The sequence below is a fragment of the Salvelinus fontinalis genome, chromosome 1 (assembly GCF_029448725.1).
Source record: "Salvelinus fontinalis isolate EN_2023a chromosome 1, ASM2944872v1, whole genome shotgun sequence".
NCBI lineage: Eukaryota > Metazoa > Chordata > Actinopteri > Salmoniformes > Salmonidae > Salvelinus > Salvelinus fontinalis.
In genome coordinates this window covers 79,931,089-79,954,586 of record NC_074665.1, presented here as the reverse complement: position 1 = coordinate 79,954,586, position 23,498 = coordinate 79,931,089, and the positions used below count along the sequence as shown (strand labels likewise).

Here is a 23,498-nt window from a genome sequence, read left to right as displayed (position 1 = left end):
ATAATAATAATAATAACACAGACTCTACCACATTCTCAGAAATAAGGGTACAGTACAAAAATATTAAAATGTTAAGGTACATGTGTGGATAACCTAGTACAATGGAACATTTTGTCTCCGGTACTGGAGCATTGTCACCTTCCAGGACCTGTTGAGAGTTTGTGTTGTCAAGTTTTTCTTTTCAGCTCTTCTCAGTTGGCTTCAGGTGCTGTAAGTTGCCTCAATGTGGGGAAAGTGACATCCATCATTTTATGTAGTCATTTGAACAAATTCATAGATTTTATATAATTAAATACAGTATCAGATCTGAATGTTTCCCAACTCCGGTCTTCCAGTACCCCCAACAGTACATACTTTTGTTGTGGTCATGGACAAGCACACCTATTTATACCTGTCAACTAATCATCAAATCCTTGACAAGTTGAATCAGTTGTGCTTGTCCGGGGCCACAACAAGAAGATGTACTACAACAAAAATGTGTGCTGTTCGGGGGATTTTTTACATTTAACTAGAAAAGTCAGTTAAGAACAAATTCGTATTTACAATGACAGCCTACACTGGACAATGCTGGACCAATTGTGCACCACCCTACGGTACCCCCAATTACAGCCCAGTTGTGATACAGCCTGGAATCGAACCAGGGTCTGTAGTGACACCTCTAACACGGTGCCTTAGACTGCTGTGCCACTCGGGAGACCTTTAGTATTCAAGGACTGGAGTTGAGAAATACTGTCATATAATATATCAACTTAGATAGTTCTCTGGAAAGCTCCAGAGCTCATAGGCTTCCTGGCTGTTGTGCTAATGTGAGGTACAGTTTCATAGTGTGTGTATCTCTCTCACATAAAATAATTTAGACCCAATCAGATGCCAGTGGAACTAAGCCATCTGCTGTATTGACGGGTTGGCTGACAACGTCACGAAAATGAAGCGCGCATCGATGTGGCCGCAAGCTGCGTATTGTTATGATTCTGAACGATCAGATAGCTAGCAACAATGACAAGAAGCTGCCATTTAGGGAATCGTAGGTGGCTTGTTTCAGCTTGTTTTATCTTGTTCTTTATACCATGTCTTGTTTTGACTGATTTCATGTCAATGTTAATATTGGCTAGCTACGTAACCAACAACTGTAACGATGTATTTGAGAGACAACAAGTGTTCATTGTGCAAATGTATTTATGTTTTCAATAAACATGAGACTAAATATAGTTTACATGTTGTCAAAACTCTAAGCCAACCTTTTTCTGTTTTGCCCCATAGTTGCGCACGCGTATGTTTTGTGGCTAAACAACCAACCCGTCTATGGAATGGGTAAGACATTGAAATTGAATGAGTAGAATATCAATACCCATTCAAGTCTATGTTCTGTGATGGGTGGACCGGTGGCCATTTTGACCATACCCATGAATGGATCTCCATTCTAGTTTTGATATTTCTATGGGTTAGAGATGTGACCTTATAATACACACAGATTGACTCAGGCAAAACAGGCTGGTTGTTATACCTCCAATTGTTGTGGCAGCTGACACATAGATGTTCATTAGAGAGACTGACTACAGTATACTGTAGGCTACTCCCATATACTTTATATTTAACGGATTGTGTCCCTGTTTGTCCCAAATGGCACCCTATTCCCTATGGAGTGCAGTACTTTCATGTTAGAACATTATGTAGGGAATAGGGTGCCATTTGTGATACACTCCCTCTCTTGCACCCCCATTCACAGCTGAGGATTGACCGAGGAATTGAGTGTGTTATTCCAAGGAGAAGCTAGCCTCGTGATATTTTGGAATCGATTTTATTTATCGCAGTATTCTCTACACAGCAAAAGGTTACAATATATTCTCATAAATATTTCCAATACAATTCAAGTGTGTATATCATATCGATTTTTGGATGAAAATAAATGTATGTATTTAACTACAAAAATAAATAAGCTTTTCAATGTTTTACTAGATTTGTATGCATTCATTGAAAATTCAATTGACTATATCAAATAAATACAATTGATACAGCACAAACTACAGTACTCTCCCATTCACTAACGATAACATGAGCATGGACTTAGGGCTCGATTCAATCTGTAGCGCTGAAGATCTGCATTGTAGCGTGGTTGAAATGTAAAGTTAATTTCCGATTGAGCTGACATATGCAGCGTTTACCGTGAATAGAGGGCGTCACGAAAGGGGAAACATTGCCTTTAAATGTGAATCAAGCTATAATGCTGATATTCTGCGCTACTGCAATCAGTATCAATCAATGCCTTAGATTCCATAATATGAGTGGAACCACACATTAGACCATTATCAATATATAGAGAAAGTATTATCCCAAATGGCAGCCTATTCCCTATATAGTGCACTACTTTTGAGCAAAGTCCTGGTCAAAAGTTGTGCAATATAAAAGGAAAAGGGTGCCATTAGGGAAGCAATCAAAATAAGAAACTCAAAAAACAGCATATCAACACCACTACTACATTCCTATTCATTTGCATACGTCACACAAACAGGTAACACATTTCTTCTTCCACAGAATCACCACATCCACTTGATGAAATGGTATGAAACAATCCTGCACATAATCTCTACTACCTATACCTATGGAAATACCTATGGAAATACTGTACTGTAAGCATATCAGTCAAAAGTTTAAAGCAAATCTGTTTATGTTTTGTATGGACTCATATACAGGTACAACAACAAGTAGACATTTTTGAATAGATTTTTAAGCTTTTTTAAGTGCACTTAACGTGCATTTCTAATACTTTTTTTCCTCATTGTGCATGCATAGGGAACTGGAGAGAGAAAGGAGGAGAGGGTGACTATGTGAGGTATAAAGTGAGAATAAGTACATCTGATAAAATACTTGCCCTGTCACCTGTTTCACATTCAAATGTCCAGCAAAATACATTATTAACACAAAACAACAATAACATGCAACAGCAACAATTAACATTTAAACACTCTTGACTTGGATTTTTGTGATAGTAATGAAACATTTACAAGGACAAACTGACAGGTTTTGAACATGAGACTATCATCAAAAACATGCAGGATTTTGATTGTTACAATAAGACACTTCTCTATTACACACAAGAGGACATTACTGTATTATATGTTCTAACACATTCTACATTCTACTGTGACCAAAATATTGCTGAGTACCAAAAATAGCTAAGATAATGAATAGATTTCATATGAATTGCATGTGCAAGCCTTGCTGCGTAAGCTATTTAATTATTGCACAGTATAGCCTTGAATGACTGTATTTTATTCTTAATGTTTCTACACTACTACTAGTATACTATAGAAACATACACATAATGATTCACGTTACAGTATCACCACTTAGTGAGTAAAGCTCAGTTCATCCTACTGAACTGATGCAGTAGGTAACACAGACATTTTCATTACTCAAACTATTGCGTCACATATACACATAGAGGACATGATAAATATGGTTCACAGCACAAATATACTGATACATAGCAACTGTTGCAACTGAATTAAGAATCATTGAAGTATTTTTTTTCTCAAGCAATGAGCTCCTGTATATCCGTCAACTGTTATTCTTCACATATCATTTATTTCATATAATTTCTTAACAAACGTAAGTAAAAAATATAGAACATTAAAGTGCCTGTCATCCTTTAGACTTTACCTGATAGAAATCCCTTTTTGCCATCGTCCTTATATTGACAATCCTAAACCTAGTTTACTTCAATCCCATTAAATACAATATGATTGTTTGCATGACAAATGTGAATAATGGTATATTCCGGTATATATTTAGGAGTTGTTTCAACAAAGCTGATGAATATATGTTGAGCGTACATACACTGAGATCATTTAGGAGCTAGTTCATTCATCCTCTCGGTGAAGAGGAGCTGTCCGTCACTACAGTGCTGAAATAGCAGGCATGGCTTTAGTTTCCTATTAGTAGACCAGATATCTCTGCTCTGTCTAGACTCCCACACAGTGTCAATGATGAATGAGAGTCTACAACTATGTTTTTTCCATGTTTAATTCTTTGTAGTCATTATAGCTAAATTATTAACTCTTAGTTTTATGTACATAGTTACATAGTTAAGGCTTCATATTTTCTGATTGAATTGAGAGAATAAGTCGTGAAACAAAAACCTGATTGCACAAACATGACAATACACACAGGACAACTAGTTAACACTCCTTTTACGATATACCGGGATGCGTCGGAAGTTGAGTGTGACTCTGAAGCTGTCATAATATGGACACTGTAAAGCTACATTGGTATGAATTACTTCCCTGTTTTCTGAAGTATGCTTGGAAGCTTGCTGCCTGCTCCTTGGTTATTCTCACCCGCCTTCGAGGCAGCAGGAGCAGCGCTGCTCTGAGGCTTATTACTCTTCCTGCACAGATCCCTCATCTCTACGAGGCCCTCGTCCAGAGCCTTGATGAACACTGCCGAGCAGGTCTCAGTGCTACCGTGGAAGCTGGTCACGCTGAAGAGGAGGTAGTCTGACTGGGGGTTGTAGCAGCACCCGTACCCGTTAGGTACAACCGGGCCATAGCAGCAGAACATCTCCACTGTGGTTGGGACCTGAGGAAGATGTATACCAGTTAATACCCATCTACCAGTGGTTAATACCAATCTACCTGCCCCGTCATTCAGGGCAGGTGGGGCACCTTTTTGTTGTCTGTTTTGCATGTTATTTTGGCATTAATACGTGTCACATATCAGTTTGCAAACAATGTAAATAATCATTCAGTTAATAAAGCCGCATACAAGCATGGTCTCTTTTTTGCTTTCTTGTGTAAGACAGCTCCAAAATGCAGGTGTTTCAGCCTAGATCAGTGCTTTCTGTGGTGGAGGGGCACCCAGCGGACAACACAGAGTTTAGGGATTGGTAATGCCCATCCAAGAAAGCTCAAGATCATTGGATGCAGATAAAATTACGTCAAATCTACCGTAGCTTTGATTGGACTGATCATGTCAATATCATACTTTCAAAATCTTAGCTGGCAAACTAGACAAGCAGTCATTATCATGAATCAAGTTGACAATCTACTGGCAAATCCTTTTCAGTCCTTGTCATTTGAAGAAAAATTATAGATAAAACATATAGGTGCTCATCGGCTATTGGACATAAACATTAAAATTCAACAATGATGGGTTGGAAGGAATCAGGGGCTAACTGCAAGCATTGCAAAGCAGTCACTAGCCTGCTATTCAGTGGAGAGGGTATGTAGTCCAAGTCTGGGTTTAAGGGTCTCTTTTCTAAGCTTAAAAGTATAAACATTCACATGCAACACCATGGACCAGAAAAGGTTGAATACATTGGCCATGCTGTCAATCCAGCATGACTTCTGCCACGTTCAAAACAACTGGAAACTTGGAACTGGGAAATCTCAGACTTCAGTGAATTCAAGACAATTGGGAACTTGGAAAAAAACGAGTTCCGACTGGGAAAATATGTTTTGAACGGTCATCCAACTGGGAATTTCGAAGTCGGGAACTCGCGCCTCTTTCTAGAGCTCCAACCTGAAGATCACTGACATCATGATTCGACCATGTTCTTTTCGAGTTCCCATTTGTCTTGAAAGCACCATAAATCCAGAGAATGCCAGACTTTGATGACAAAGTTTGATGACAAAATTTGCCCACAACAAGAACCGCCGTGCCACCTTCCTGTTCAAGTGAGCACAGCAGGGGGTACCGGTACGGAGTCAATGTGCGCGGGTACAGGTTAGTCGAGGTAGTTCAGGCAATTTGGACATGTAGATAGGGGTAAAGTGACTAGGCATAGATAATAAACAGCGAGTAGCAGCAGTGCCCCCCCCCCCACTGCTGCTACTCGGGGGGGGGGGGGAGTCAATACAAATAGTTTGGGTGGCCGTTTGATTAATTGTTCAGCAGTCTTATGGCTTGGGGGTAGAAGCTGTTAAGGATCCATTTGGACCTATACTTGGGGCACCAGGACCGCTTGCCGTGCGGTAGCAGAGAGAACAGTCTATGACTTGAGTGACTGGAGTCTTTCAAAAATGTTGGGGCCTTCCTCTAACACCTAGTATAGAGGTCCTGGATGGCAGGAAGCTTGGCCCGAGTGATGTACTGGGCCATACACACTAACCTCTGTAGCACCTTACGGTCGGATGCCGAGCAGTTGCACTACCAGGAGGTGATACAACCGGTCAGGATGCTCTCGATGTTGCAGCTGTAGAAATTTTTGAGGATCTGGGGACCCATGCCAAATCTTTTCAGTCTCGAGTGGGAATAGGCGTTGTCATGCCCTCTTCACGACTGTCTTGGTGTGTTTGGACCATGATAGTTTGTTGGTGATATGGACACCAAGGAACTTGAAGCTCTCGACCCGCTCCACTACAGCCCCATCGATGTGAATGGGGGTGTGTTCGGCCCTGCTTTTTCTGTAGTCCACGATCAGCTCCTTTGTCTTGCTCACGTTGAGGTAGAGTTTGTTGTCCTTGCACCACACTGCCAGGTCTTTGACTTCCTCCCTATAGGCTCTCATCATTGTCGGTGATCAGGCCTACCACTGATGTGTCGTCAGCAAACTTAATGATGGTGTTGGAGTCGTGCTTGGCCACGCAGTTGTGGGTGAACAGGGAGTACAGGAGGGGACTAAGCATGCACCCCTGAGGGGCCCCCGTATTGAGGATCAGCGTGGCAGATGTGTTGTTGCCTTACTACCTGGGAGCGGCCCGCCAGGAAGTCCAGGATCTAGTTTCAGATGGAGGTGTTTAGTCTCAGGGTCCTTAACTTAGTGATGAGCTTTGTGGGCACTATGGTGTTGAACGCTGAGCTGTAGTCAATGAACAGCATTCTCACATAGATGTTTATTTTATCCAGGTGGGAAAGGGCAGTGTGGAGTGCAATTTCGATTTTGTTATCTTTGTAGATCTGTTGGGGTGGTATGCAAATTGGAGTGGGTCTAGGATTTCTGGGATGATGGTGTTGATGGTGTTGTTTGAGCCAAGACCAGCCTTTCAAAGCACTTCATGGCTACAGACGTGAGTGCTACAGGGCGGTAGTCATTTAGGCAGGTTAGCTCCGCGTTCTTGGGCACAGGGACTATGGTGGTCTGCTTGAAACATGTAGGTATTACAGACTCTGTCAGGGAGAGGTTGAAAATGTCAGTGAAGACACTTGCTCTGAGTACACGTCCTGGTAGTCTGTCTGGCCCTGCGGCCTTGTGAATGTTGACCTGTTTAAAGGTCTTGCTCACATCGGCTACGGAGAGCGTGATCACACAGTCATCCTGAACAGCTGGGGCTCTCATGCATGCTTCAGTTTTGCTTGCCTCGAAGCGAGAATAAAAGGCATTTAGCCCATCTGGTAGGCTCACGTCGCTGGGCAGCTTGTGGCTGGGTTTCCCTTTGTAGTTGGTAATAGTTTGCGATAGTTTGCACATATATATTATGGCTGCACTAGCAATAGCTACATAGCAAAGCGATGACTAGAGGGTATACCTGACTGGTGGAGAGAATGAACTGGTTACTGGCCACATAGGTTTCATCTGTGAAGATCTGCGGCCTCTCCATCTTGAGCTCTTGTGCGATCTCTCTGAGTCCGAGAAGGTGATTGTCTATTCCCAACCCTGTAATAGCCTGTGAAACAACAAGAACCCTTAGCACTCCATGTATTTAAGCTAGTTAGGGCCCAATTCAATCAGATCTGTTTTAGCCAACATCTGCATAGCTTTTGGCGGTGTTTGAGGTGGAACTGCGTTAGAGCAGTCAAATCCACAAGTGGCTACCAGCGTTATAACTAAAGCGGACATTGCCACTGGCAGCACAGAGTTGCATTAAGAGAAATCCCATGCAGCCTTGTTTACAAGTTCGAACACTGGAATGTGAGATGTAATCTACACCTCGATTAGGCCGATAGAAATCCTCATTATTTAGTTTAATGATTTTCAATTTGAGCGTCGTTATTTCTATATAGGCCACACTCTCTCTTTCTGAACTTTTAATGCGAGTGGGGCGGGTGTGGCTTCGTGACAAGGATCACAAGAGCAGCTGCTCTGATTTGACAGCTCCAACGCCGTTCCACCGCCAACAACGGCAAAACATCGCCGGTTAATGCTTTATCTGATTGAATCTAGGCCTTGAATAAGATGTTTCTCTTTACCAAATGGACTTATGCAATGGACAGTTTATTCAAATATCTGCACTTACTGTGATTGTGTAATTTGTCTGGGCGTTAATTGCATCCCACAATCGTTTCATCTTTTCAGAATCCTGTAAAATTGAATACAAACAAGATCACAATAAATAATTACATTAAGTCTTATGAGCTAAATATGATTACTTCACTTTGAACATGTTATGAGAGGAGACAAGGAGTCATATGAGAGATTGTGCTTGAAATATGTAGAGGGATCAGCTGCTTTTGTGTGTGTGTGTGTGTGTGTGTGTGTGTGTGTGTGTGTGTGTGTGTGTGTGTGTGTGTGTGTGTGTGTGTGTGTGTGTGTGTGTGTGTGTGTGTGTGTGTGTGTGTGTGTGTGTGTGTGTGTGTGTGTGTGTGTGTGTGTGTGTGTGTGTGGCTGGAACAACGGACTCTCGACTCTGGTGGGAGGGAGGCGGTGGCACCAGTTAAGAGGACATGATGAACAGTATAATGGGAGTAGCCCAGTAATTGGGGGTCTAAGTAAGAAAAATGACTCACAGAGAGAGATGCCTTCTCGTCCGTCATGGCCTTCACAAAGGCCAGAGCCTCGGAGGTAGCTGAGCGGATGTTGTCCACCCGGCCCTCATGGAAACGACGGATAGATGCACTTTCATAAGTGGACACCAGCCTTCCATTGCATCTGAGAAATCAAAAAGAAAAAATATATAATTACTGTATATCAATGGAGACACTTCCATAAATTCACTTGTTGTTTTAAAATGACTATCATTACTTTGCAAACAATGTACCAAAAGTCTTAATTTGTCAAAACAACCAACCACATGTTATTTTAGATACATTTCATACAGGTGTACTGTACCTGTAGAATGCCAGTTGTAGAGCCACCTGTATGTATGCATCTGGGCTCATCTTCTGTTTCTTGATGAATTCTTTTCCATAGACCTCAAACTTGTGCACATCCATGTCCAGATCTCTAACCAGCCTGAGGAATAGAAAACAATGATGAATATGAAACAACGTTTGGATTCAAAATGCATTGGTTATTGTAGTGAGAGGGTAAGATTAAGGGTCGATTACTAGATGGCACGGCAATGCTGTGTGTGTGTGTGTGTGTGTGTGTGTGTGTGTGTGTGTGTGTGTGTGTGTGTGTGTGTGTGTGTGTGTGTGTGTGTGTGTGTGTGTGTGTGTGTGTGTGTGTGTGTGTGTGTGTGTGTGTGTGTGTCTTACCTCTGTAGTCTCTCAGCAGAGGCCTTCAGGAGGCTCTGGATGTGAGGTGTGGTCTTCCAGAGCAGTCTGGCAGGAGTAGGAAGCTCCGACACGCTGGTGGCCCTCCCCATCTTGGAGGGACTTCCAGTCCTGTGGAGAGAGCACGTCACATGACTTCCTTAGAATCATGCATTATTATTTATAAATGTATTATTCATCAACAGCATGCTGCTTTATGACAGACCTCAAATAATAAAATTTGATTTGATTTGATTAATACATTAGCTGTAAATGTGAAAGATCTGATTTAAGATGTATAATGTAATAAACTGGCTGTTAACTATATTGCACAGAACCCACAATAGAACCTTGGGGGATACCAGTTGTTAACTCCACATAAATCTACCACCATACGGATGCATTCAGGTTTTGTTCCTTTGCTTACATAAATTTCATCAGGTATTCAGTACATGCCACCAGAACGATGCCCTCGAAGGGTGAGTGCTCGCACACTGTTCCGCAGACTCCGTCCTCCCCTACAATAAACTGAAATAGAGGAGGGTTATACATCCTACATGGAACTGTCTACGCTTCTTTCTATTCCATTCCACGGGCCCAGGGCCTTTATTTATAAGCGCTGATCTAGGATCAGGTCAACTCCATCCATATTATCTTATTCTGTATTATCTTCTGTAAAAGGAAAAACTGGTCCTAGATCAGCACTCGGACTCTGAGGCACTTCATGAATACGGATTGTAGTGCCATTGGCATGGCCTTACCTGCATTGGCTTGTCATACCAACGGTTCGCCCCCATCTTCTCATGGCCTCCTCCATGGAGCATCAGCAGCGCTCGGCTGGTATCCCCAACCTCCATCCCACTGGGGTTGTCCAGACACAACACACACAGACACTTCTCAATCACAGCCAATGACTCTCTGTTTACTGAATCTAAGGGAGGGAGGGAGGAAGGGAGACAGACAGACTAGGTCAGTTTATGCAAATATATGTTTTCATAGTCTTGCCGTGATTAATTTCGAGTTATTACTATAAAGATATTATTACTTGATATCTGCGTTATTATTATAGTTATGATATAATGCAAACTGTAAGGTGTCTGAAGTGAAACCTTTGATGAGCACTTCTCTAGCCTGGGCCCATTCTGTTCTTCCATCAGATGTCAGCAGACCAAATGGAGGCTGTCTCTCCTCTGAGTTCTCCGCCATCTTCACTATCTTCTCCAACTGGGTTAAAATGTCCATTTCTTTCAGCTTTTTCTTATTTACCACTAGGTCCAACACAAAGAACTGAGAAGAGGAAAAACAAAAATGTTTGGATCATTTTATTGTACCGGAGGGGAAATTTGTCATGAACATTAAAAGGTGTTAGAATATTTACAGGTTAAAACATACATCTGATTTGATGTGCTTTATTATAGGACCTCAAAATAGATGAATCTAAAGTTCTGCTGTACATCGGTCCATACGGAAGCATGCTAACTAAAGTTCTGCTGTACATCGGTCCATACGGTAGCTGGCTAACTAAAGTTCTGCTGTACATCGGTCCATACGGTAGCTGGCTAACTAAAGTTCTGCTGTACATCGGTCCATACGGTAGCATGCTAACTAAAGTCCTGCTGTACATTGGTCCATACGGTAGCTGGCTAACTAAAGTTCTGCTGTACATCGGTCCATACGGTAGCATGCTAACTAAAGTCCTGCTGTACATCGGTCCATACGGTAGCTGGCTAACTAAAGTTCTGCTGTACATCGGTCCATACGGTAGCTGGCTAACTAAAGTTCTGCTGTACATCGGTCCATATGGTAGCATGCTAACTAAAGTTCTGCTGTACATCGGTCCATACGGTAGCTGGCTAACTAAAGTTCTGCTGTACATCGGTCCATACGGTAGCTGGCTAACTAAAGTCCTGCTGTACATCGGTCCATACGGTAGCTGGCTAACTAAAGTTCTGCTGTACATAAGTCCATACGGTAGCTGGCTAACTAAAGCCCCGCTGTACATCGGTCCATACGGTAGCTGGCTAACTAAAGTCCTGCTGTACATCGGTCCATACGGCAGCTGACTAACTAAAGTCCTATGTGTCCTGGTCAAAAGTATTGCACTACATAGGGAAAAGGGTGGCATTTGGGACGCAGCCTGATCAATTGTCCTTGTGACTCAAGGTGGCTCTCAGACAAAATGGCAGATTCAATCAGTAATTTATGTGCCACTGATTGATAGTTCCTGGAACCATTTCTAGGTACGGAAATATTCTCTTTTCCTCGACCTCCCTTTCAACCTTTTCGTGTGGCGGGAATGAGATTCATTGTAAAAGATAACTCTTGGCTTCCCGCCCTCATAGTCACGGTTACTTTGACGGTCTTCACATTGTTTGTTGTTTATGTTGACGTTGCTGACGTTTTCCCTTTATGAACTTTGAACCATGACATAAATTATATACATTGCCTTCGGAAAGTATTCAGACCCTTCTGCAAATATAAAATACATTATTTACATAAGTATTCAGACCCTTTGCTATGAGACTTAAAATTGAGCTAAGGTGTATCCTGTTTCCATTGATCATCCTTGAGATGTGTCTACAACATGTTTGGAGTCCACCTGTGGTAAATTCAATTGATTGGACATGATTTGGAAAGGCACACACCTGTCTATATAAGGTCCCACAATTGACAGTGCATGTCAGAGCAAAAACCAAGCAATGAAGTTGAAGGAATTGTCCGTAGAGCCCCCGAGACAGGATTGTGTCGAGGCACAGATCTGGGGAAGGGTACCAGAAAATGTCTGCAGCATTGAAGGTCCCCAAGAACATGGTGGCCTCCATCATTCTTAAATGGAAGAAGTTTGGAACCACCAATGACTCTTCCTAGAGCTGGCCGCCCGACCAAACTGAGCAATCAGGGGAGAAGGACCTTGGCAAGGGAGGTGACCAAGAACCCGATGGTCACTCCTGCAGAGCTCTAGAGTTCCTCTGTGGAGATGGGAGAACCTTCCAGAAGTACAACCATCTCTGCAGAATTCCACCAATCAGGACTTTATGGTAGAGCGGACGAAACCAAGATTGAACTCTTTGGACTGAATGCCAAGCGTCACGTCTGGAGGAAATCTGGTACCATCCCTACGGTGAAGCATGGTGGTGGCAACATCATGCTTTGGGGATGTTTACAGAGGCAGGGACTGGGAGACTAGTCAGAATCAAGGCAAAGATGAACGGAGCAAAGTACATGTAGATCCTTGATGAAAACCTGCTCCAGAGCGCTCAGGACCTCAGACTGGGGCGAAGGTTTACCTTCCAACAGGACAACGACCCGAAGCACACAGCCAAGACAATGCAGTAGTGGCTTCGGGACAAGTCTCTGAATGTCCTTGAGTGGCCCAGCAAGAACCAGGACTTGAACATCTCTGGAAAGACCTGAAAATAGCTGTGCAGCAACGCTCCCAATTCAACCTGACAGAGCTTGAGAGGATCTACAGAGAAGAATGGGAGAAACTCCCCAAATACAGGTGTGCCAAGCTTATAGTGTCATACCCAAGAAGACTCAATGCTGTAATCGCTGCCAAAGGTGCTTCAACAAAGTACTGAGTGAAGGGTATGTATGTTAATGTGATTATTTACTTTTTTTGTAATAAATTTGCAAAAATGAATAACAACCAGTTTTTATTTTGTCATTATGGGGTATTGTGTGTAGATTGAAGAGGATTAAAAAAATCTATTTTAGAATAAGTCTGTAATGTAACAAAATGGGGTCTGAATACCTTCTGGAGGCACTGTATGTGAGAATGCTATTCATTTACCACAGCTCAGTGTTCAACACTATAGTGCCATCCAAACTTATCACTAAGCTAAGACCTTGGGACTAAACACCTCCTTCTGCAACTGGACTTCCTGACGGTCCGCCTCGAGGTGGTGAGGGTAGGCAACCACACATCCGCCACGCTGACAGTCAACACAGGGGCTCCCCAGGGGTGCGTGTTTAGTACCTTCCTGTACTCCCTGTTCACCCATGACTGCATGGTCGCACACAACTCCAACACCCATCAACATGTTTGCAGAAGACACAACGTGGTAGCACTCCCACATTCACATTGACAGAGCTGTAGTAGAGCGGGTCAAGAGCTTCAAGTTCCTCTGTGTCCACATCACTAAGGAGTTATACAGCTGCAGCATTGAAAGCATCTTGACTGGCTGCATCACCGCTTGGTATGGCAACTGCTTGGCATCCGCCCACAAGGCGCTACAGAAGGTAGTGCATACATCCCAGGACATCACTGGGGCCGAGCCCCCTACCATCCAGGATCTCTATACCAGGCGATGTCAAAGGAAGAACCTAAAAATTGTCAAAAACTCCAACCACCCATAAGGATAGGAAAAAGGTGCCATTTGATACGCAATCTTAAGGCTCAATTCAATCCGTAGCGCTAAAGACCTGCGCTACAGCACAATATAAATTTAAAGGCAATGTTCCCCCGTTCGCTGAGACTGCATTCACGGTAAACGCTGCATACGTCGGATCAATCGGAAATTACCTTTACATTTCAATCACGCCGCTATGGATTGAATCGAGCCCTTAGTCTCTCTCTGACCTGGTTCTTGCATGCCACGATGATGTGCTCCTGCTCAGTCGACCCAGGCTTGTGGATGACGAGGGTGTCCCTCTTGTGGCCGGGCAGACGGTATGTGTTGAAGAGACGGTAATACTGCTTCATACACAGAGGCGTCCCTGCCAGCTGGCCCCGAGCAAAGTCCACAGGCAACACCCGCCTGTCAGACCCCAAGGCCCAGGAGACACACAGACACAGAGACTCAGACAACCCTCAGCTGCTCTGGAGAGGACATTTATATTCTTCATGGTATGTGTACTCTGTTTCTGTATAAATAAATACTTGTTTGTTTTATTTTCTAGATGAGGTCTGTATACTCTGTTTCTATGTGTTATTTATGTTTATGATAAATAGTCCACAAGCAACGCACGCCTGTCAGGCAGCAGGCCCAGGAAACACACAGAGACACAGAGGCATGGGACCTCAGACAACCTCAGCTGCTCTACAGGGACGTTTTATTCACTTACATTCTAGATCCTTCAAACTCAACTCTGAATCTCGAAGCCAGTTCCACTGCATTTTTTAATTGTTCTCTTCTAATCAGGGACTGATTTAGACCTGGGACACCAGGTGTGTGCAATTAGTTATCAGGTAGAACAGAAAACCAGCAGGCTCTGGACCTCATAAGATAAGAGTTGAATACCCCTGTTCTAGATTGTCTGTATATTGTGTTTATAAATAAAAGTGTTATTTTTCCCCTTCATATTCTAGAATATAGATTATCTTCATACTCTCCTTCTACGGTACAGAATAGAATAGAGTGGACAAACTGTATTTAAGGGCACTCACGTGTCAATACGTTCCTTGTACTCCAGAACTCCTGTGATGAGGTGAGCAGCAAATCTGAGAAGATGGAGAATAGAAAGACTGATTCAGCACACAACATCAATAAGACTGGCACAATACAAAGTGTACATGTAACAGTAGATTCATTTAATTACTGGCATCCATTATTAAAATATACTCTTCTTATACAATTTACAACATACAATATACAATATATGCGCGATACTCTAAAATATACTCTACACTATACTCTACACCATACTCTACAATATACTAAATACTATACTGTACCATATACTCCACCATATACTCCACACACTACCCCACAATATACCCCACACTATACTCCACACTATACTCCACACTATACTCCACACTATACTCCACACTATACTCTACACTATACTCAACTATATACTCTACACTATACTCCACAATATACTATATGATATACTCCACACAATACTCTGCCATGTACTCTACACTATACTATACACTACACTCTTCAATATACTAAATGCTATACTCTCCCATATATTCCACAAACCACTCCACACTATACGCTACAATATACTCTACTGTATACTCTACACTATACTCTACAATATACTCTACTGTATACTCTACCATATACTCCACACAATACTGTACACTATACTCTGCAATATACTATACCCTATACTGTACACTATACACTAGACAAGGTAAAAATATGTCGTTCTGTCCCTGAACAAGGTAGTTAACCCACTGTTCCCAGGCCTTGATTGTAAATAAGAATTTGTTCTTAACTGACTTGCCTGGTTAAATAAATAATTAAAATATGTATTACTGAATTGTAACTAATTGTTCTGCATGTGGACATTTTATTCATCCATATTCCTAATTTAAATATCCACATATACTGATTGACAAACAGTTCCAGGCTGTTCCTTTAACATCTCCATCTGCTCATGATACTTCAAATGCACGCAAGACACACCACAACCCCTCCCCCCTTTTCTTATTGGAGAGCTATAATTAAATTTCTACTAGATTATTGGGCTATGCTGTGTGTGTGCGCGCGCGCGCGCGTGTGTGTGTGTGTGTGTGTGTGTGTGTGTGTGTGTGTGTGTGTGTGTGTGTGTGTGTGTGTGTGCGTGCGTGCGTGCGCGTGTGTGCGTGCACATGTGTGTGCGTGTGCGCGTGCGCGTGCGTGCACACGTGTGTGTGTGTTTACGTGCGTACATGTGTGTGTGTGTGTTTTCGTGCGTGCGTGTGTATCGAGATAGGGAACAAAACACAACGCCACGTCAGCCCTGGTGTTTTCTGTCATTTGTCTCAGTGTTTATGTGTTCAAACCCCAGATCAATATACAAAGTGGGCTACACCACACACACACAAACATACACACACAGATACTTATTACCCCCCCCAACCACACATTCGCCACCACACCCCTGTATGGAGGCTGAGGATGGGGAGGAGGAGGGCAGCCAGCTAAGCAGGCCACCAGTCTCAGCGGACTGCTTAGATCTTTCACTCCCAATCTAATAAGAGTCTCTGTCGGTCTATTAGCAGGCTGTTCTGGAGGTCCTGCTAGTTTTCACTTAGCTCACTATGAGCTGACAAAAGCTAATGTTGACTTACAGTACACAGTCTGCATCTGGATGGTCTTGCGTGTGTGTGTGTATGTGTGTGCTTGTGTTTGTGCATGTGTGTGTGTGTGTGTGTGTTTGTGTGTTTGTGTGTGTTTGTTTGTGTGTTGTCTGTCAGGCTGGCAGACCACAGCTCATTTAATAAGCAGCAGAGATGTAGAGAAGACATGATGCAGACTGGCTATTGATACTCTCCACGTACTGCAGCTTGTAAATCTGGTATGGTTTATGCCTGCTGAAAACATTGTTGTAATCTGGTTTGGTTTATGCCTGCTGAAAACATTGTTGTAAATATGGTTTGATTTATGCCTGCTGAAAACATTGTTGTAAATCTGGTTTGTTTATGCCTGCTGAAACATTGTTGTAAATATGGTTTGGTTTATGCCTGCTAAAAACATTGTTGTAAATCTGGTATGGTTTATGCCTGCTGAAAACATTGTTGTAAATCTGGTTTGGTTTATGCCTGCTGAAAACATTGTTGTAAATCTGGTTTGGTTTATGCCTGCTGAAAACATTGTTGTAAATATGGTTTGGTTTATGCCTGCTGAAAACATTGTTGTAAATCTGGTTTGGTTTATGCCTGCTGAAAACATTGTTGTAAATATGGTTTGGTTTATGCCTGCTGAAAACATTGTTGTAAATATGGTTTGGTTTATGCCTGCTGAAAACATTGTTGTAAATATGGTTTGGTTTATGCCTGCTGAAAACATTGTTGTAAATCTGGTTTGGTTTATGCCTGTTGAAAACATTGTTGTAAATCTCTCACCAAGTTGGTTTACAGTACAGGACAGGAAGCATCGTAGCCATGTATTGCATTGCACCAGCACCATTGTATATTGCAGTATAATACAATATTGTACTCTGTATATTGTATTTACCATTATATAGTTGGACAGCTTCTAGTTGTGGAGGGATTCAGGATGAGAAAATGCAACAACAACAAAAATAATGAACTATCTAAATAAGTAAGTACCTAGTTCAAACATTCAAAATCATCTCAATGTACATAGTCTCTTGTCAGAGTAGCTGATTTGGTTTTGGGTGCCGAGATTACTACAGTATGTACATTACTCCCTGTTGTCAAGTATAATTCAACTGGTTGTCAGTCAAACAGCACTAATCTTATTCACAATGAGGAAGTGAGTCTTTCACATACCTGAGTGAGTCTTTCACATACCTGAGGGAGTATTTCACATACCTGAGTGAGTCTTTCACATACCCGAGGGAGTATTTCACATACCTGAGTGAGTCTTTGCGATCTTTAAAGTTTTGTTTTGGGAAGACCATGGCTGGATTGGAGTTGACTGGTAGGGCCAATCTCTGATTCAAATACATATCGTCTAGCCAGTAGTCATAAACCTGAGAGAGCGAGAGATAGAGATGGCGAGAGAGAGAGAGGGAGAGAGAGAGAACACAGGCACAAGGCCTCCACTTTGTCCATCCATGTTGACAAGGTGCCAAAAACTGTTCCTGCAGGTTTTTAAACTGTGGTTTTGTTGAACTGGCTTTAAACACAATATGAAAACGTATTCTTAGAAGGGAATCTCATGGGCATCAGTGTGAGAAGCCATCAATATCATGAGTGTACTGGATATCATAGCAAGATGGAGGGGAGTAGAGGAGGTGAGAGGCTGCAGCAGGAGGAGTGGGAGTTTGATAGAGAACAGAGAGAAAGAGAGGACAAAAAGACTACAGGAGGAGAGGAGGAGAGAGGCTGCAGCAGGAGTGGGAGTTTGATAGATAACAGAGAGAAATAGAGGACAAAAGGACTAGAGGAAAAGAGGAGAGAGGCTGCAGCAGGACGAGTGGGAGTTTGATAGATAACAGAGAGAAATAGAGGACAAAAGGACTAGAGGAAAAGAGGAGAGAGGCTGCAGCAGGACGAGTGGGAGTTTGATAGATAACAGAGAGAAAGAGAGGACAAAAGAACTTGAGGAGGAGAGAGGCTGTGGCAGAGGAGTGGGAGTTTGATAGATATCAGAAAGCTACTTTAATTCAGGACTGACTGATCATCTAAGTGGCCAGTGATGGATCGGTCCTGCAGACACCAAGTGGCAGATCTGATAGATCTATGGCCACAGCTTTAGTTCTTTCCTCCTTCCGTTGCCAGCTGTTATTGATGGTCCAAGTGTATTGGGCCATTTATGGAGTTGATAGTGTCTTCAATCACAGTGTGGAGACTCTACAGTCTTTATGGACAGGTCTCCAATGGGTTATCAAAGGAGATTGTTTAGCTTTCCGTTATCGACACACTCCTGATATATCACACCTTTAGGTCGTGTTTACTTCTTGTTGTGCTCTACAATGTTTCAACCTGAAGTGATGTCGAAGTATACTGTACACGCTTAGAAAAAAGTCTCCCAGTGTCTGGTGGAAAGCAGACTGAACCAGGTTTTCCTTTAGAATTTTGCCTTTGCTTAGCTCCAGTCAGTTACTTTTTTTATCCTGAAAAAACTCCCCAGTCCATAACGAATACAAACATACCCATAACATGATGCAGCCACCACTTTGCTTGAAAATATGGAGAGTGGTACTCAGTAATGTGTTGTATTGGATTTGCCCCAAACATAACACTTTAAATTCAGTACAAAAATTGAATTTTTTTCAGTATTACTTTCATGCCTTGTTGCAAACAGAATGCATGTTTTGGAATATTTTATTCTGTACAGCCTTCCTTCTTTTCACTCTGTCAGTTAGGTTAGTATTGTGGAGTAACTACAATGTTGTTGATCCATCCTCAGTTTTCTCCTATCACAGCCATTAAACTCTGTAACTGTTTTAAAGTCACCATTGGCCTCATGGTAAAATCCCTGAGCGGTTTCCTTCCTCTTCGGCAACTGAGTTAGGAAGGACACCTGTCTCTTTGTAGTGACTGGGTGTATTGATACACCATCCAAAGTGTAATTAATAACTTCACCATGCTCAAAGGGATATTCAATGTCTGCTTATTTGTTTATTTGTTCTACTCATCTCTGCGAAGCATTGGAAAAGCTTCCTGGTCTTTGTGATTGAATCTATGTTTTAAATTCACTGCTCGACTGAGGGACATTACAGATAATTGTATATCTTGGGTACAGAGATGAGGTAGTCATTAAAAAATGATGTTAAACACTATTATTGTCCTGCAACTTCTTATGTGACTTGTTAAGCACAATTTTACTCCTGAACGTATTTAGGCTTGCAATAACAAAGGGGTTGAATACTTATTGACTCAAGACATTTCAAAATTTTCTTTTTTAATTCATTTGGAAACATTTGGAAAAACATAATTCAACTTTGACATTATGGGGTATTGTGTATAGGTTAGGGACATTAAATCTAAATGTAATCCATTTTAAATTCAGCTTGTAACATAACAAAATATGGAAAAAGTCAAGGGGTGTAAATACTTTCTGAAGGCACTGTACATGGAACCCAAAAGGATTCCACCTGGAACCAAAAGGGTTCTACCTGGAGCTAAAAGGGTTCTAATTGCACCCAAAAATATTCTAGATAGCACCATTTTTTCTAAGAGTGTAGAAGTATAAGGATATACTACTTTGCATGCTTCACACATGTGGGAACTAAAAGGTAAACTGGCATCCCATCCCACACCAAATCTGACTTCTGTTTCAAAACAATAGAAACCTAACAAGGATCACACTCCCACAGTGGCTAACAGAATGTATTTGAATGTTTACATTTACTAGAGGGTCTTATCTGCCTCCCAAATGACACCTTATTCCCTATAGTGCACACTACCTTTGACCAGAGCCCTTGCTCTATATAGGCAATAGGGTGCCATTTGGGACACTGCTTGTCTGAGTGATGGAGGGAGGGAGTTTACCCAGTTGTATGTCTTGTCACTCCTCTCCAGTAGTTTCTTCTGCAGCAGCTCTCCAGTGCCGCCTGGCTCTCCAAACTTCACCACGATGGCTTTAGTCTTCTGATATTGTTCCTCCTTCACCAGATGTTTCATACAGCTCAGGTACATGTCCAGAGTCTGTTTCAGGGGTGGGACAGGCACCTTGGGCAGGACCTAACATTGTGAGATCAATCAATCAATCAGACCCTCTGTAATGGTTGGATTGGGATAAATATTGACTCAATGATGCTGCACCCAAAAGGACAAAATGTGTTCATCATTATAAGGAAGCTGTTTTCCTGCCTGTAGGCATGTATTCATTCGTCTGAGCATTAAAATACCAAATTATCTTCCTGAAGTTTCTCTTTAAAGCTTGTATTCTTAGAACCTGAGTGAATTATTAATTCGAACTGCTTGAAGCCAAGTCGAGAATTAATTTTACAGCGCCCTGTGGGATACGAAAACGCTCCTTTTGATCGAAACAGCTATGGTTATTTTATATTGAATAAAATGCTAATGGAAAGTGCTGTATATGGAGTGGGAGTAAGTGTGTTGAGTGTTGACTAATTATTTGTCCCAATTTGGCATGATATGTTTGAATCAGTTCTGTCATTCTGGCCAGTGTAACTTGTGAGAATGGGTTACCTACACACTAAAATAAAAGGGTTCTATATAGTGCCAAATAAGGGTTAATATGGCTTGTAACCATAGTGAAACACTTTTTGGTGCTATATAGAACATTTATGGAGAATGGCTCTATAAATAATGTTTTCAATCTGAAATGTTCTTTGAAGAACAATACAGGGTTTTTAATTCGGGTTTAATAGCCATAATGCATTGTTAAACTTTCGCAAGACTTTATTACTGTTTTTATTGATGGGTTGAATAAAGTGTGCATTTAGTCAAACGTTCTCAATTGACACAAGGCCATATGTGAGTCTTTAACAAGACACAATCACTGGCCATAGGCATAGGTAACATGTTATAATAAAACTCAACACAACCTTTTATAAAACAACACAACAGATTAAATAAACTGGAATGACACTCTCACTCACGGTTGCACAAAAAGAGCTGTGCGCAAACCACGCCCCAACATATTCTAATGAACCAACTGCCATACATGTTAATCATCACTAAAAGAGGAAAGAACCCTTATCTGAACTGCAAATAACCATTGAAGGGCTCGAAGGGATTATTCGGGTCATTATGGTTCCACATAGAACCATCACCCTTCCCAAAGTCCTTTGAGGAACCCTTATTTTTAGTGTGTAAATCAAATGTGAAATAGGTATGACTGAATGGAGAGGTTGGTGATATTTTACCTTGGAATTAGCCCCAAGCGAATGGCCACTCTTGGGGGAGATCCATTAGAATCGTATCGTTCTGAATTCAATTTTGTTTAATTAATTGATCCCCAGTGGGCAATTGAAGTGTCACACCACGGGCTTGTGCTTCGTTCATATTCGCCTTAACCTAAACCAATGGTACTGTGTAAATTCTAGTAGCATATAGCTAAAGTGCTCTGGCAACAGAAACGTGAATTTTTGAGACGTTTGACTTCCCGGATTACTTCTCGGTATTCTTTACAATTCGCAGAATGTGTATATCTTCCAACAAAAAAAGGCTCGATAAATTGTCTTTTACATGACAAAAGTTTAGACCGAGAACAATAATTTGGGCGCAAGTATCACGGCTTCCAAACTCTGTGTTGGATCATACATTTGCATTACATCAAATCTGAGAGTGTATTTTAATTTCCCAGTTTTGTTAATACCAGTGTAATAAAAGCCTTCCAGTTCTCTAGTGTCTGCCTCTAGCGGTCAGTACAAGGACACAGCGTTTCAGCATCCATGTTCTTTTCAGCCCCATGGGCAGCGCCTGTACCTGTTGCACTTGGAATAGCTTTCAAGCTTGTTGCTGCATACTTTTTCTATTGATAATCAGTGCGTTAGTTCTGCAAGACACTTCTCATTACAATTTGATAAGAAATAGAAAAAGTAAGAAGCCAATTTGTATCAATAAATGCATACTTTGGAAAACAATTAAGGCTACAAAAAGGACTGTGGTACATGTCAAGGTAAGAAACGAATTCCCTAAAATAGTGTCTCAGCAACGATACTTTGTCAGTCACAAGCAACATTGTGATAAAACAGCAACAATGTAAACTGAGTGAAACAAGTAAAGCAAGCAGATTTTAGATTATGCTAATTACCACCAATAAATGACTATCGATTCAGTCATTGTTACTCACTTTTGCGACGACCTGAATAACATAGACCTACTACAATTCACCTTATAATGTTGTCCGATAAAGCCTACATTTTCATAATATGCCCGTATAGATAAAGTAAAGATTTGTTTTCGAAATAGTTGATAGCAAGTTACAGCCAGACACAATCCTTATTAAACAATTCATTACCCTCAGTGTTTATTTTTTTTTGAATGTATCGATTTAGTGCATAAAGAATATTAGTATATCGATATAAATATAACCTAAGACTTTCATACATAGCTTTCCCTTCGGCCTTTCGGCGGCTCTCTCTCCAGGATAGGCATGTTGTTATCCGGTCAGGATCGGTCAGTAGGAATTCAAACTCACAAGAGTTGGTTGAAGTTCAGCCTTCTGCATGAAGCCGGTATATCCAAATCATTCAAAACAAAGGAAAAAAGCGATTACTTTAAAATAGGATTGCTACGTTATAACTGTCACTGTCGAGTTCGTATTATTAATTAGATTTAAAAACCAAAATCGTATCACCAGGTGTTGATATGGTATGCATTAGTGTTAAATATAATATATTATTGTATTCAGCATAGATAGATTATAGATACATAACTACAATCACAATCTTTCCATAAGTATTAATCGAGGAGCTGTCTCCTTCCAAGTCATCCAAACTAATCACATCGTGCACCTGTTATTAACTTACTGAACTAGGCATATTTGTGAATAATGAGGATAAGAGAAAATATTTCCGCTTACCTGCGAAATGGATGCCTTCCTTCACTCCTCAAGAGGTCAAAAAGGTTTGCAACAAGATTAAATAGTGTCCCGCGTACGTGCATAGAACTAACATAACTAAATCCTTTGACGCGAACGAATGATCGTTCTCCCTTCTGTCTCACGCTTCATGATATTCACTCCTAGCTCACACCCATTGCAAGGCTTTGACTTTTAAAGCGCGCTTGCTTAGTAAAGATGCTCTAGGTGTTTGTCTGTCTCTACCTACCCCGCAAGCAGCAAACTCCTCCCATCGAAATCTATTCGTGGAACATATTA

General features: G+C 41.5%; 1 protein-coding gene across 2 annotated transcripts; it reads right to left on the bottom strand.

The window, feature by feature from the left end:
• Nucleotides 1-1,782: 1,782 nt before the first annotated feature.
• Nucleotides 1,783-23,473, bottom strand: LOC129862658 (choline O-acetyltransferase-like). 2 transcript variants are annotated; one of them, XM_055934539.1, is made up of 15 exons: nt 23,202-23,473; nt 22,727-22,838; nt 20,198-20,389; nt 17,612-17,730; nt 14,741-14,794; nt 13,934-14,111; nt 10,461-10,638; nt 10,113-10,282; nt 9,779-9,879; nt 9,355-9,483; nt 8,987-9,109; nt 8,665-8,806; nt 8,175-8,237; nt 7,467-7,604; nt 1,783-4,578 (listed from the first exon to the last, which is right to left on the bottom strand). In XM_055934539.1, exons 2-15 carry the CDS (start codon nt 22,772-22,774, stop codon nt 4,276-4,278), a joined length of 1,938 nt encoding a protein of 645 aa, XP_055790514.1. In that variant the 5' UTR covers nt 22,775-22,838; nt 23,202-23,473; the 3' UTR covers nt 1,783-4,275. The 2 variants fall into 2 exon arrangements, with proteins under 2 accessions (XP_055790514.1, XP_055790504.1); XM_055934529.1 differs by having other exon boundaries at nt 22,727-22,841; nt 23,202-23,470.
• Nucleotides 23,474-23,498: the final 25 nt, after the last annotated feature.